The sequence below is a fragment of the Nematolebias whitei genome, chromosome 6 (assembly GCF_014905685.2).
Source record: "Nematolebias whitei isolate Nwh7 chromosome 6, NemWhi1, whole genome shotgun sequence".
NCBI classification, from domain to species: domain Eukaryota; kingdom Metazoa; phylum Chordata; class Actinopteri; order Cyprinodontiformes; family Rivulidae; genus Nematolebias; species Nematolebias whitei.
In genome coordinates this window covers 44,296,726-44,310,817 of record NC_056503.1, presented here as the reverse complement: position 1 = coordinate 44,310,817, position 14,092 = coordinate 44,296,726, and the positions used below count along the sequence as shown (strand labels likewise).

Sequence of the window (14,092 nt, the reverse complement as noted above, 5' to 3'; positions counted from 1 at the left end):
CAGCAGGGGTCAGGGCAGTTTGAACTCGTTTTCAGTGTGTTTTTCAGCTTTCTCCCTTTAGTTTCATCTTCTTTTCTGTATGTTTTAGGCCTGGTGGACAATTCAAACACAGCACAAGCATTGAAACGGGGAGAGAAAAAGGAACAATAATAATGTACAAAAAAAGACCGGAAAAGAGAATTTGAAGTATAGTATTACAGATTAATTTTGTATTGTATTTATTGTGTATAATGACACTTTTTAAAAAGAAATGTACATTTAGTAAAACTGTAAATTAAACCTTGCTTCTTTTATGAAACAGTCGAGCTTTCTTCTGGTCCTTTTCTGTAGCCGTGGCGTGCGATCCTGTAGATGACTAACAGTTTTATGACGGGCCGTGGTGGCGTTTGTTCTCCGTCGGGTTGCCAGCAGGAGGTGCAGGAGTCAAGGCAGGAGGTCTGTGAGTGTATGACATGTTGGTGCAGATTAAGTTGGGGAAAAAAAAAAAGTTTGAAAACAAGGGGTGAGATCATATGACTTGAAATATGCAGAAGGTTTAAAAAAAAAAAAGCAACTCCACCCAAATTATTTATTCACAACCAAACCCCCCACACAGACACACCCCAGGGTACAGGTCCACGCCCTCTGACCACTGCTCAGCTCATCCCTCTGCAGAACGTTACTGTGCTGCCAGGCATCGCTGCAAGAGGAGGTCCGTTAGAAACGACAGCCAGCAGAGCGAGGACCCCCGCCAGATCCAAGCTCATCTGAAATGTATTAAACCCCCGGAGAAGAAGGATCCTCTGTCATCCAGCTCCACAGAGGCCTCCTATTCGCTGCCGGAGGTACACCCAGCAGCAGCTGCTCCTCCAAGACCAGCTTTTGTTGTTGAGTTTTCCACTCCAGAGGACAAAAGTGGAGAGGGGGAGACCAGAAGTGCTCAACGACTCGGTAATTTCTGCCTTTTAAACTTTAAATATAGAACAATCACAGAAATGATCCACAAAGAGTTTTGTTAGATTATATGTGTGATTTTGATGAGAATGTGGCTTGGCTGGCAAATTAATGAAAGTGGTAACTTTCAATTGGAACATGTTTATTCCTTGACATTTTAATGGTATAAAAGGAGGATTTGTTTAGAAACTTGTTGCTCCAGCAGGCGATAACTTTGTTGCAAGTTTAACCCTGAACTGTGCTGCAGAAACCCACAAAGTATTTTCCACCATCTTTCAGCTGTGCAAACAGATCCCAGAGTCTTAACCAAACTTTACAGGAGTCTCCTTAAATCTGCTTTGACTCTTTCCGTTCAGCTGGAGCAGACTGCTCGTATGTGAGGGCAACTTTTAATGTCTCTCCAGAGTTCGCCATTTTAACTTTCCATACTGGTCTTATGACATGTCAGGACTGTGCTCCCTGTTCTCCTCAGGGCAGATTTATTCTTTTGCTCAGTTCAAATGGGATTTGATAAAGAAGTTTTCCACACATGAGTTATCGCCCACTGACACGTATCTGATCTCTTCGCCTCTGGGTTCTTTAATGAGTTCTGCCTCCAGTTCTAACCCAGTGTTTACGTCTAAAACCTCGTTTCTCAAAGGGTTGTGCCAAATGTAAATTAAACAAGAATGCAATGATTGGCAAAACTACTCAAAATGGAACAGAGTAAATGTATCTTTAAAAGAAGAAGCAGTACTTTATTTTGGTAATAAAGTTTGAATTTTATGGGAGCAACCTCTTTAGACAGTTTGGCTGTAAAGGTGAGTGATAGGAATAAAAAAAACAGCGTGAGGAGCATTTTCTAATAAATGAAGTGAATTGTCAATAGTTCAAGAGGACTGGGTATAAAAAGCATTTTACAAGTAAAGATGGGCAGAGGTTCACCAGTTTGTGGAAAAGCAAACAAAATTAGCAAATAGAAAAAACAAAGTTATGAAGGTTTCGAATCTCCGGTGATCTACAGTTCATAATGTCATCAAAGGTTTTCAAGATTCTGTGGAAACGGCTGAAAGTTGATATTGGGTGGTGCTGATCTTGGGGCCCTCAGGGGCCACTGCACTAAAAGCAGGTCTGGTTCTGTTCTGGGCTCGAGAACACCTCCACAGATCATTGTCTGTAAACACAGTGTCATCCACAAACTGATTAAAGCTCTATCAGGCAAAGAAGAAGCCGTATGTGAACACCATCCGGAACCGCTGCCGTCTTCTCCGGACCAGAGCTCGTTCAGAACGGATCGAGTCAACATGGAGAACTGTTCTGTGAAATTCTTCTTGAAAAACATGGACGGTCTGTTTAACGAGGGGAGCTCAGAGCGTGCTTCAAACGCCTGCCTCTCTGATGGTATAGGGGTGCATTAGTGCTTCTGGCATGAGCGGCTTACACATCTGGAAAAATAATATATGGTTTTAGAACATCTGCTGCCATCCAGCAAAAACAGAACATAAACAAGTAGAGTCCTCCATCAGATAAGAAAAGGAAAACATTCCACACAAAAGTTCCAACTGGTTTCCTCAGATCCTGCAGACTGTTGTTAACCCTCCTGCTGCCCTTGGGTCAAAACTGAGGCCTTGTGGGTCATTTTGACTCAAGGACAGCAAGAGGATGAGAAGAATGATTTACTACAGGAAACATGGTCCTGGAACCATTTGTTAGGACGAGTTGCTGCCATAAAATTAAAATTAATCTGATTTTCCCTAAATAAAATAAACTTTTTCAGACATTTGATATACTATGTTCCAATGTGAATAAAATAAGGGTTTATTAGATTAGCAAACTATTGGTTTCTGTTTTAAATGTACTTTTTACACAACGTCCCAGCTTTTCCAGATGTCAAATGTAAGCTGCACTAAAAAGATTATTACCAGAGAATGAAATGCATTGTTCTATTTAAAGGCTTCATTCTCAAAGTCTTTCTCTTCCTTGAGCGGTTCTCATGTTCTCCTGAGACGATCTGCAGGGAGTAAAATGACGGTCTTTCTCGTTTTACTGTAAGGAAATGAGCTGTGCGTGTGCAAATCCTGACGCTGGGGTTGGGTTTGCAGGTTTTCCAGCCTGAACAACAACTTTTTTCCAGGCGAGCACTCTTAATGCTTGGCAGTCTTCAGATTCCTCATCTTTACTCTAGATCCTACCAGGAATAAAAATATTTATTTTGGCATGTTGATTAGCCTGATATTTCCCCTCCGCATCTCTTTTATCCGTCTTTTTTTATGTTGTTTGTTTTCATCCATTTTCAGGTGCTAAACGTTGCCGTTGTGGGGACATCTTTCAGGGAGAAACTTCAAGCCGTATCATTCCTCCTGCTGTGTACAGAAGAGGCCTCAAGGACAAGTGAGCAGCTTTCATGTAAATACAGGAAGCACCTGAAGGTTCCCTTTCGGTCAGTACACTCGGTAAAACACAAATGTCTGAGGATTGCACACTCGCGAGACCTAACCGGAAGGATAAGCATGCACTCAGCAGCATGCATGCATGCACACTCGACCAGAGGTAGAGTTGCATTTAGGCCCAAAAAGTCTGATCCGACCCGGCCCCAGCCCGTAGCCATCATTTCCAAACCCCGCCCAACCTGATGAATTAACAGTAATTAAAGATCTGAACTCGAGCCCCCCCCCCCCGAAATTTTTAATTAAGCTTTGACTGCTTATATAATTATTAACAGTTGGCGACTGAATAAAAGGGGCAGAAGATCGGAGCTGAGGGGGTGTTTGTCCTTTCATGGCCGTCAAAGCACATTAAAACCTTGCTTCTGCCTGCATTCTGCATTATTCAGACATGGACCCTGCTCTGACATGTCTGCTTTGGGATCTCACCTGTTGGTCGTCGGCCGCGCGCGTCCGCTGAGTGCAGCGGCTGAATGTCCATTTGGGCGATGGATCGCTGCCTGGCAGTGTAGTCCCATCTGAAGCTGAACTAAACTTTATTTTACCTCTTTCAAGGCCGGTCAGCTCGCGGTCAAATGACCGCGTGTGGCTGGTGAAGGTATGGCAAGCCATGTTGCCATATAATTGGATTGTCAGCCGCGCGAGTCCGCTGATGATCCAATATATAGCAACATGGTTTTCCATATAGGTTGTATGGCAAGCCATGCTGCCATATAATTAGATCGTCAGCCGCACACGTCCGCTGACGCAATCAAAAGTCAGACACCGACACCGGCACGCCCATCCAGCACATTATTATGGCCCAGCCTGGCCCAAATTTAGGTCGGGCCGGGCTTTGGGCTTCAAATGTTAGAAATGACTGTTCTAACCAAAGGTATGGCCATGTCATGGGTCACATATGTCAAACTCAGGAGTTGTGGGCCAAATCCGGTCCCCCAAGATGATAATTCAAATGTAAAATATTGTATCTCTTCTAAATTTTTCTTTAAAAAACTGATAAATACATCATTTAATATAGACTTCTCTTACCAGCTGGCTAACTTTGAAGCCAGAAAGATGGTTGGATCATTCAGTCATTACTGATTCTGACGTGGAAAGAGTAACAGAAAGTCAAGTGAGACACACCAAACTCTTGTTCATGAACCTGAAACCCAGAAAAGACATAGGGAATCTGACTCAAGTTAATATTTCAGCTGAAAGTGGCCCGTGGCTCGGACAAAGTTTATAAAGTTTGGCTCCTTTTGGTAAATGAGTTTGAGACCCCTGAAAGGAATCCCAGTGGTAGACATATGCACCGACTGGGCATCTCCTCACACATCCATAAAATTCTACTGCTCGGACGTAACAACCCGTGACGTGACCCAAGCTGTTCTTTCAGCACAGAAGAGATGAACATCATCCCGCTTGTCAGAACTTTGTTGTCTAAATCTTTCTGCATATGCATTGTCAGGGCGTGATGGTAGGTCCCCATACATTTGTGTTGTACCTCGTTTCTCTCCCTCAGGGAACGTTGGTTATATTCATAACCTCCATTTTTCACTGGTACACCTATGGGAAACGCAGATCCAAACAACTGACGGTGGTTTCTTACCATTATCTCATTAGCCATTGAAGATGTCACGCTGGGGGCGTAAAGATGTCAAGAAGGCACCCGAGGTGATTCGCACTGTGACAGAAGGGCTGAAGTCCTTGTACCGTAAGAAGCTGCTGCCTCTGGAGCAGTATTATGGTTTCCACGACTTCCACTCTCCAAGTTTGGAGGATGCAGACTTTGACAACAAGCCCATGGTGCTGGTTGTGGGACAGTACTCCACCGGAAAGACCACGTTCATCAAGTAACTTTCTCAGTTTCTTCAGTTTACCTGTCGTCTGCTTCATTTGTATTCAATTCAAGCACAAAAATTCTGTGTGGCTGACAGGTATTTGCTGGAGCAGGAAATTCCAGGGAGCCGTGTGGGTCCTGAACCCACCACCGACTGCTTCACTGCCATCATGCACGGGGAGGTGGAGGGCGTCATACCAGGGAATGCCCTGATTGTGGACCCCAACAAGCCTTTCCGGAAACTCAACCCATTTGGAAACACTTTCCTCAACAGGTGGGTCCATTCTCAGGGCTTTGTAAGGTCTCCCTTTCAGGGAGTCGGTGTGAAGACAGCACAAAGCGGGCATACTGTGCGTGAGGCAAGCGGAAAGTTTGTGGAAAGTGTTTTAGCTGTTTGGAATTTCAACCGCTTGTGCCAAATTTCAGAGTGAGGAGTCACTTGCCTTATTTGTGGAAAAAATGGAGAAAGGGAGCGACGGGAACAGAGGGGGTGATGAAAGTGGATGGGTTCAGATGAGAAATATATTGTAAACACAAGGTCAAAGGACTGCACAGCTCCTCGGGGGAGGGGAGACTTGGGAGCTTTGCAGATCAGAAGTTTATTTTCTGGACTGCCAGCTTTCTGTGCACATTTTTCCACACTCTAACTGAGAAAACAGTCTGATGTTGTACAATGGCAAGCTGAAAGCCACCAGAAGAGGTTCTGTCTGATGCAAGTTTTTCCATCAGGGTCATGTTCATGAATGTACTTGCGTCTTCTTTTGCGTTGGACTTCCTGTTTTGGGGACCCGTGGACCCGTTAAGCACTTAAACAGCAGGAAGTGGTGTTGTTGTTACAAGCCTCAGATCGTTAGCAGATCTTATTGTTTGATTCTGGCAGTGATGGTCATTTTTCCTTCAGGAAGCCCAGAGGAGAGCGAGGCAGACCTGCACACAATGGGCCAACAGTGGGAGGGACTGGGTGGAGATCTGGGGAAAGAAAATAAAAAGTTGAAGCCTTCCTTTGATCACACTGGACCTTTAAAAATAAAAGCTAACCGCAAATTAATCATCGTTTTTCTGTTTTTAATGATTGCGGTTCTAAGAAAAGGCGCTCTGCAAGTTGTGAAAAACAAACAAAAACAATGCAATAAATCACAATCTCAAAAACACACATTTTATTGACAATAGAGCACAGCTCATTTACAATGGACCAAAGCAAAGTGGGAAACTGTTCTGTAGTCAGATTAATTAAAAATTTTAATTTCTTTTTGGAAACCACGGACTCAAGTCCTCTGTTCTTAAGAGGAGAGGGACCATCTGGTCTATTATCAGCACACATTTCAAAAACCTGCCTCTCTTTTGGTATGGGGGTGCATGTGTGCTTGGGAAGCTCACACATCTGGAAACTCTCCTTTAATGCAGAAAATATATCTACAGGTTTTAGAACAATAAATGCTCTGATCCATCAAAAAAGACCCAGAATCATTGAAAAACTAGAATCCTCCGTCAGACAAGTTTGTGACAACATTCCTTCCAAAAGCTCCAACAGCTGGTCTCCTCAGGTCCTAGTTGTTATTAAAAGAGGAGGAGATGCTTCATAATGGAAGTTATGGACCTGAAACAACTTTGTTTGTGGTGGCTTGAATATGATATTGGGATTAATGGAACGGCACTAAAACAGTTTAAATCATATCTGATATATTCCAGTTTCTAAATGTAAATAATGAATCTTCTTCATACGCCAAAGTTAGTCATGGAGTTCCTCAGGGTTCAGTGCTTGGACCAATACTCTTTACTTTATATATGCTTAGGTAAAGTTATTAAACAGCGTGGGATAAATTTTCATTGTTATGCTGATGATGCACAGTTATATTTGGTGTGTTGTTGCCATAAAATTAAAAATATAATTTGTTTACTGTTGTATTGGGAATAAAATATGGGATTATGAGATTTGCAAACTATTTTCATTTACATTTTACACAACGTCCCAATTTTTTTTTGGAACCGGGGTGGTATGCGAACGTGACTTTTCCCTCTGTCTTGATGGATAAACCAGATTCCAGTGTGCCCAGATGCAGAACCAGGTCCTGGAGAGCATCAGCATCATCGACACGCCGGGGATCCTGTCCGGAGCCAAGCAGAGAGTGAGCCGAGGTGAGCGGGGTGACAAAGGTGAGGAGAGGGCATGGGGTGGGGTGCAGCAGAGGTCCATGATCATCATCATCGTCACCCAACAAACTCATCTCGACTAACTCACGAGACCCGTTTGTTCTGTCACCATAACTGCTTGGCAGCAGGACACGAAGCAGCCATAAACTTATAATGAAGAACAGATAGAAACTCTGTCAGCACATCAGGAGGAATGCACTGTTGAGAAACAACCACCATCATCTTCATCTCGCAACATTTTCTACACTCCCATCTCCAAGTAATTCATTATTACTTCAATCTGCACAAAAAAACTAACACTCGTAAAAAAAAAAAAAGTCAATGCAGCCAAATCATTGAAAACATGTTTCCTTGCTTGAGTCTGATGATAAGTTTGCAAATAGTTTACATTTTATGGCTCAGGTTTTGAGTTATGTGCCAGAAAAATGTTCTTGCCCACTTCAGAAAGCAGAGGTAAACAGCACGTTGTCTCTGGAGCTCACAGAAATGATAAATGGCTAAATTCTGCAGCAACTCGTCTGTCCAGAAGCAATTTTTCACTTTTTCTGGACATTTTTGTGTTACGTAGTTCTGCAGCATCAAAACTGTTCAGTTTAAAAAAACTATTTTAACATGATCATTTACTTTTTTGATTATTATAACCATGGGAATGGTAACATTTTCAGATGTGCATAAATATGCTGGTACTCTTCCACACAATAATCAATAAAACAACTTGTGTGACTGGAGTCAAACAACTCCAGTTTTGTCTCATCGGTTCCAAAAACTTTGAATCTTGTCAGCATGCATCATGTTATAGTCTAGTCTGGATTCATGTGTTTTTCTGTCAATGGGGGGACCTTCCTTCTATGATGCTACAGCCAGGAAGTGATGTACTTTGACCTTGGAGTTCAGCTTGAATGGTTTCCTTGGCTCTTTTTCTGCCATCAGCGCAATCTGTTTGATCAACCTGGGGTCGTATTTCCTCTTGCGTCCATGTCCTGGGAGGTTGACCACAGTACCATAAAGTTTACACTTTTAAATAATGTCATGTGGTCAGAGGAACATGGAGCTGCTTGGAGATGATCTTTGCTTTAATGTGAATTTTCTTCTCCACGTTCAGTGTGGTGCTCACAACAGGACCAAACGACCCAGAGGTTGTTTGTTACCTTCAAACAAGCTGAAGGTCTGATGACAAGCTCGAAGGTTCCTGAGTTTCTATTGAAGGTCTAACACTTAGCTTGAAACATGAATGAAGAAAGAAACGATTAATATTCTCCTTAAGGGAACCAACAAATCTGTCCGTATTATTCTAGTGTAACTTAATAAATCATTTTTCTTACAACTTGTGTTTATCACACAGTAAGGGCATGCAGGTAAACATTATGTTTTAACTGACTCAATATTTTACAAGACATGAAGCGTTGTTCCAATGAGCTGCAAGGTACCAACACATTCACGCACGTCTGAAATGTGGTTTTTAGTGTAAATATTTATTTGCACGAAGACAAACGGACGTTTTGATGCTTGAGACAGCAGCTGCAGGGGATTTACAGATTGGTTTTCTCTTCCTGATCTTGTTTTATTTCAATCATATTTATTTTATATTTATTTGTTTCTGGTTTTCTATCGGAAAAATGGAACTGTTCCTTCTGGGTATGTGTAAAGTCTTTGCATCAAGCAAAGGAGTTTACCTGGGACCTTTGTTCACAAATGATGGCTGTTGAAGCTGAAGACGGCCTGATGACTCAAGGCCTCGACTGCAGTAATGAGGGAGTTGCTCCAATCACGGCAAAGTTGTTGATTTACTGGCCCAGTCTTGTTTCAGCCCTCACCTTTGGTCAGAACAAATTCTGACTACAAGCAGCTGAAATGAGTTTCCTCTGTTGGGTTGCTGGGTTCAGCTTTACAGATAAAGTGAGCTCCGTCACCAAGGAGGAGGTCAGAGTAGAGCTGCTGCTCCTCGTCAAAAGGGGTCAGCTTAGGTGGTTCAAGCATCTGATTAGAATGGATAGATGATGGATAGATAATGGATGGATGGATAGATGATGGATGGATGGATAGATGATGGGTGGGTGGATGTATGGAAGGATGGATGGATAGATGATGGATGGGTGGATGGATGGATGGATGGATGGATGGATGGATGATGGATAGATGATGGATGGATGATGGAAGGATGGATGGATGGATGGATGGATGGATGGATGGATGATAGGTGGATGATAGGTGGATGAATGGATGATGGATAGATGATGGATAGATAATGGATGTATGAATGTATGGAAGGATGGATGGATAGATAATGGATGTATGGATGTATGGAAGGATTGATGGATAGATGATGGATGGATGGGTGGATGGATGGATGGATGGATGGATGGATGGATGGATGGATGGATGATAGGTGGATGGATGGATGATGGATAGATGATGGATGGATGATGGAAGGATGGATGGATGGATTATAGGTGGATGGATGGACAATGGATGGATGTCTCACGGTGTTCTGTTGGAACCACCAGGCTACGACTTCCCGGCTGTGCTGCGCTGGTTTGCGGAGCGCGTGGACCGGATCATCCTCCTGTTTGACGCTCACAAGCTGGAGATATCGGACGAGTTCTCCGAGGCCATCGGGGCCCTGAAAGGCAACGAGGACAAGCTGCGCGTGGTCCTCAACAAGGCCGACATGGTGGGAACCCAGCAGCTGATGCGAGTCTACGGTGCACTGATGTGGTCCCTGGGTAAGGTGTTCGGCACCCCTGAAGTCCTGCGCGTGTACATCGGCTCGTTCTGGTCAGAGCCGCTGATGGTTGCTGATAACCGTAAGCTGTTTGAGCTGGAGGAGGAGGATCTGTTCACCGACATTCAGAACCTCCCTCGCAACGCAGCTTTACGGAAGCTCAACGACCTGGTGAAGAGGGCCCGTCTGGTCAGGGTAGGTGACCCTGAGGGTTGTAGCATCCTAACAATTTTTCCTTGGAATAACTGAGGAACTCAGCCGGTGTTTTTCTACAGGTCCACGCTCACATCATCAGCTATCTGAAGCAGGAGATGCCTTCAGTCTTCAGGAAAGATAACAAAAAGAAGAATCTGATCTACCAGCTGCCGGTTATCTTCTCCAAGATCCAGCTGCAGTACAACATCTCTCCTGGAGATTTTCCAGACTGTGCCAAGATGCAGGTTAGTCTGAGCCGCGGTGTTCCAGTGAGGCCACTTGTACTCGAGTAATTACTCAAAATTTTTGGTATTAGGGTCTTCAACAAGTTTCAGAACCCCAAGCTAACATTGTTGTTCATGCTTTACAGGAACAGCTGATGGTTCACGACTTCACCAAGTTCAAGACGTTGAAGCCGAACCTGATGGCAGCTCTGGATGAGCTGCTCGCCTCCGACATCGCCAAGCTGATGCCCCTCCTGCGGCAAGAGGAGCTGGAAGCAGGAGACCAGCCGGGCGTGCAGGGTGGCGCCTTCCTCGGGACCCGGGCCGGACCCTTCACAGAGGGCGACCCCTTCGCTGAGGAGAACGGAGAGGCAAGCCAGGAGGAGGAGGACTGGGTGGTGACCAAAGACAAGCCCAAATACGATGAAATCTTCTACAACCTCGCCCCCGACGAGGGGAAGCTGAGCGGCACCAAGGCCAAGGACTGGATGGTGAGCTCCCGCCTGCCCAACTCGGTGCTGGGTCGCATCTGGAAGCTGTCCGACGTGGACCACGACGGCATGCTGGATGATGAGGAGTTTGCCCTGGCCAGCCATCTGATCGAAGTGAAGCTGGAGGGCCATGGTCTACCGCCAGAGCTGCCGTCCCGCCTGATCCCCCCCTCCAAACGCAGGCAGAAGGGCTCCGATGCGTAAACAGCAGCTGAGTGGATTCCTCTCCGCCGGCTCGCCCACTTCATGCTACTGTTTGTTTTTGCTTTTATCCTCTCAGCCCACAAAAATGTTACATGCACGGCACTGTGCAAAAGTCTTGAGTCATTCCTTGTTTCTTTAGAGTTTACTTCAGAGGAGTCAGAGCATGCGTGACTATAACTCAGTTAATGTTACAAATAATGGCCTAAAATCTGGTTTGGTAGTAGCTGAGCATCATCCTCAACACATAAGCTTTAGACAGTGCACAAGATCTTGGCTCAGCAGTTAGCAAAATATCTCGTGAACCACGGTAGATTTTAACGACCGAGTCATACACAACAGTGCTAATAGATCTTGCAAGATCTCTCAGTATTGCACAAGATTTCTTATCAAAAGAAGATTTTAGTTTAAAACACCAGCGTGAAAGTTCCCCTCTGGTCCTGCTCAGCACGTTTCCATGTTTTCTGCAAGTTTTTCCAACTTTCTATTGAATTTTTTTCTTCATGTGCCGTTCTTGTGCCTGACCATTTACAGAATATTGTTTTTTTATTATTATTTAAGCAGCTTAACTCTGACTTATGAACCATTCAGACACACAAAGGCTCCCAAACTCAAGAGACAGAGCTGAGTCAACACATATCAAACAACTTTGCACAAAACCAGTTTTGAATTGAACCTTTAGGCACTTTGTTTCTCGTAGCTTCTAACAAAGCACAATTTGTTTCTATTGCTTTAGTTGAATCTATACAAAATACCAAAGACAATTAAATATAAGCATTTTAGCATCAACAGGAGGCATCAAAGGGCTGCTGGTTGAAAACTTGACATGAACGATGCAAGTCCTGAGTCAGATGTCTTTTGGCTACTTTCCTCTTTTTTTTTGTTTTTTTAAGCCCACGTTGCCCAACATGCTGTTACAATCAGGAAGGGCTGAACAGAAACTGAGTGAAAGAGAAAACAAAGTCCAAAAACCTACAAAGATTCTGAACGGTTGATCCTGACTCCTTGGTAACAAGTTAAAGAGAGACGTGGGGCGGTTTAAAACTTTTGCACAGTTCTGTGTAGCTCACCTCTTGCACAGCTGAACTGTATTTATGGGACTAAAAGCGGGGCTTCTTGCAGACGTAGCAGCCCCCGTGTTCGGCTGCTTCTAGCCGAAGATTACCGTCTGAGCGAGAAGCTTTAAACTTGTATTAGAAAGTAAATGTATGGTATTAAACCCATAAACAGATAATCAGTGATATATTGATGCTGGAGTATATTTGCTTTGAGGGAATGTGCTAATTATTATTATTATTGTTTTTTTTAAACAAAGACCTGCTTAGCTCATGCTTGTTTACAGCCTTTTTTCTGCAGCACGACTCCAATAACCTGAATTAATTTCACTTTCGTGCTTTTCACACAATCTGCTGCAAACTATATGTATTATTTTTATAAATCTCGTTTTTTTTTTCACCTGTTAAGATGAACTCTAACCAGACTGAACGACATATTACTGACTACTGTGCACTTCTCCACAAATTGTGTTAACGTTTATTGCAAGGAAATAAAATCCCTTAACTGTGAAGTTTTTGTTGCACTTCTTGACGCTTTTAGCTACTTTTTCTGTGCCACTGCTGAAGGCAAAGAGCAGTGATGGCAAAATATCAATGGTCACATTTTATTGAAACTCCCAGGAAGTAATCATCGGATGAACAAACAACTGATTAACTGTTAGTCAATGCAATTCAAGATGGCCGCCACAGCTAACAAAGCCAATTCTACAAATATTGAGCTAAAATTTGCTGTGGTAGTAGCTGAGTGTCATAACTAAAGTATACATGAAGTACCTTATACTGAGCAGTATTTAGCTTTAAATAAAAGCATGAAGTGTTAATGTTGGATAAAAGTACTCTGCTACCTCAAACATATGGTTCATGGGCAGTCGACATTCTTATCCATGGTAGTTTAAAACATCTATAAACCTTGACCAAAATTTAAAATCATTTAAAATCAACCCTGTCTGTGTCTGTTAGTAAAATATCTCATGATTTTAGATGGTTCTAGAACTGCGCCACTCGGGGTGGATGCATGTTGGAGTCGCTCTGTTACTTTCTGAGTAATTGCTTTTGGAAACTTTAATTCCTCTTGTTTCTGGATGGAAATCACTTTTTTTCGGATGAATGTTTCCTCTGGTAACAGATGATGTGCAGCTGGAAGGATTTTTACCGAAACCTTTTCACTTTTGGGCATTTGTTATGATGCGTAACCGTGGCAACAAGGTTTTTTTTTTAACAACCAGGAGCAGCTGATTAACATCTCTAAAGCTTGAATACCTCAGCTACAGCCCCAAATCCCAAAATGAGTTGAAAAGGAGGTGCCGTGGATGCATTCCTGTCAAACTGGCGGCGGTGCTCGAGTGCCTGACCACCGAGATCCTGGAGCTGGTGGGAAACTCGGCTCGTGATGGCGAGAGGACCAGGATCATCCCCCAGCACCTTCAGCTGTCTGTCCGTGGCGACGAGGAGCTCGGCAGACTGCTGCGAGGAGTGACCATCGCTCATGGAGGAACTCTGCCCGGCCTTCGGGAGCCCAGGAGGACTGAGAGGCCCGCCGGATCTGACAGCAAGCTGGATGGACAGGTCGGTATCTGCGGCCAGATTCTTCAGATTTGCTGCAGGAGATCAAGTCCTGCCCACAGATATCAGCATCTATAACAACTCTCGAATGAAACCAGGATGATGAGCTACGACAACACTTCATTTCCCTCTGGGATTAATAAAGTACTTTTGAATTTAATTAAATTTAACCACTGGACAGATTTGAATGAAACTCAGGAAATTACCATCAGCAACTTATTTATTATAATTCAAGATGGCCACCATCGCTAATCGACATTAGCCATTGCAAAAATGGGTTTAATTTAGTCGCATCATAGGTTAAAATTAGGT

At 43.6% G+C, this 14,092-nt stretch overlaps 1 protein-coding gene across 1 annotated transcript; it reads left to right on the top strand.

Moving 5' to 3' along the window:
• Positions 1-323: 323 nt before the first annotated feature.
• Positions 324-12,700, top strand: ehd2b (EH-domain containing 2b). Its single transcript, XM_037677650.1, has 8 exons — positions 324-930; positions 3,210-3,318; positions 4,962-5,191; positions 5,276-5,452; positions 7,217-7,314; positions 9,834-10,246; positions 10,327-10,491; positions 10,617-12,700. Exons 3-8 carry the CDS (start codon positions 4,971-4,973, stop codon positions 11,163-11,165), a joined length of 1,623 nt encoding a protein of 540 aa, XP_037533578.1. The 5' UTR covers positions 324-930; positions 3,210-3,318; positions 4,962-4,970; the 3' UTR covers positions 11,166-12,700.
• Positions 12,701-14,092: the final 1,392 nt, after the last annotated feature.

What these genes read in the sequence shown, in the direction of transcription:
- ehd2b (XM_037677650.1), top strand. Translation starts at nt 4,971, where the DNA reads ATGTCACGCTGGGGGCGTAAAGATGTCAAGAAGGCACCCGAGGTGATT. An exon ending in GGAAAGACCACGTTCATCAA is followed by an intron (nt 5,192 to 5,275) that starts GTAACTTTCTCA and finishes TGTGGCTGACAG; the next exon opens with GTATTTGCTGGAGCAGGAAA. An exon ending in CAGACTGTGCCAAGATGCAG is followed by an intron (nt 10,492 to 10,616) that starts GTTAGTCTGAGC and finishes CATGCTTTACAG; the next exon opens with GAACAGCTGATGGTTCACGA.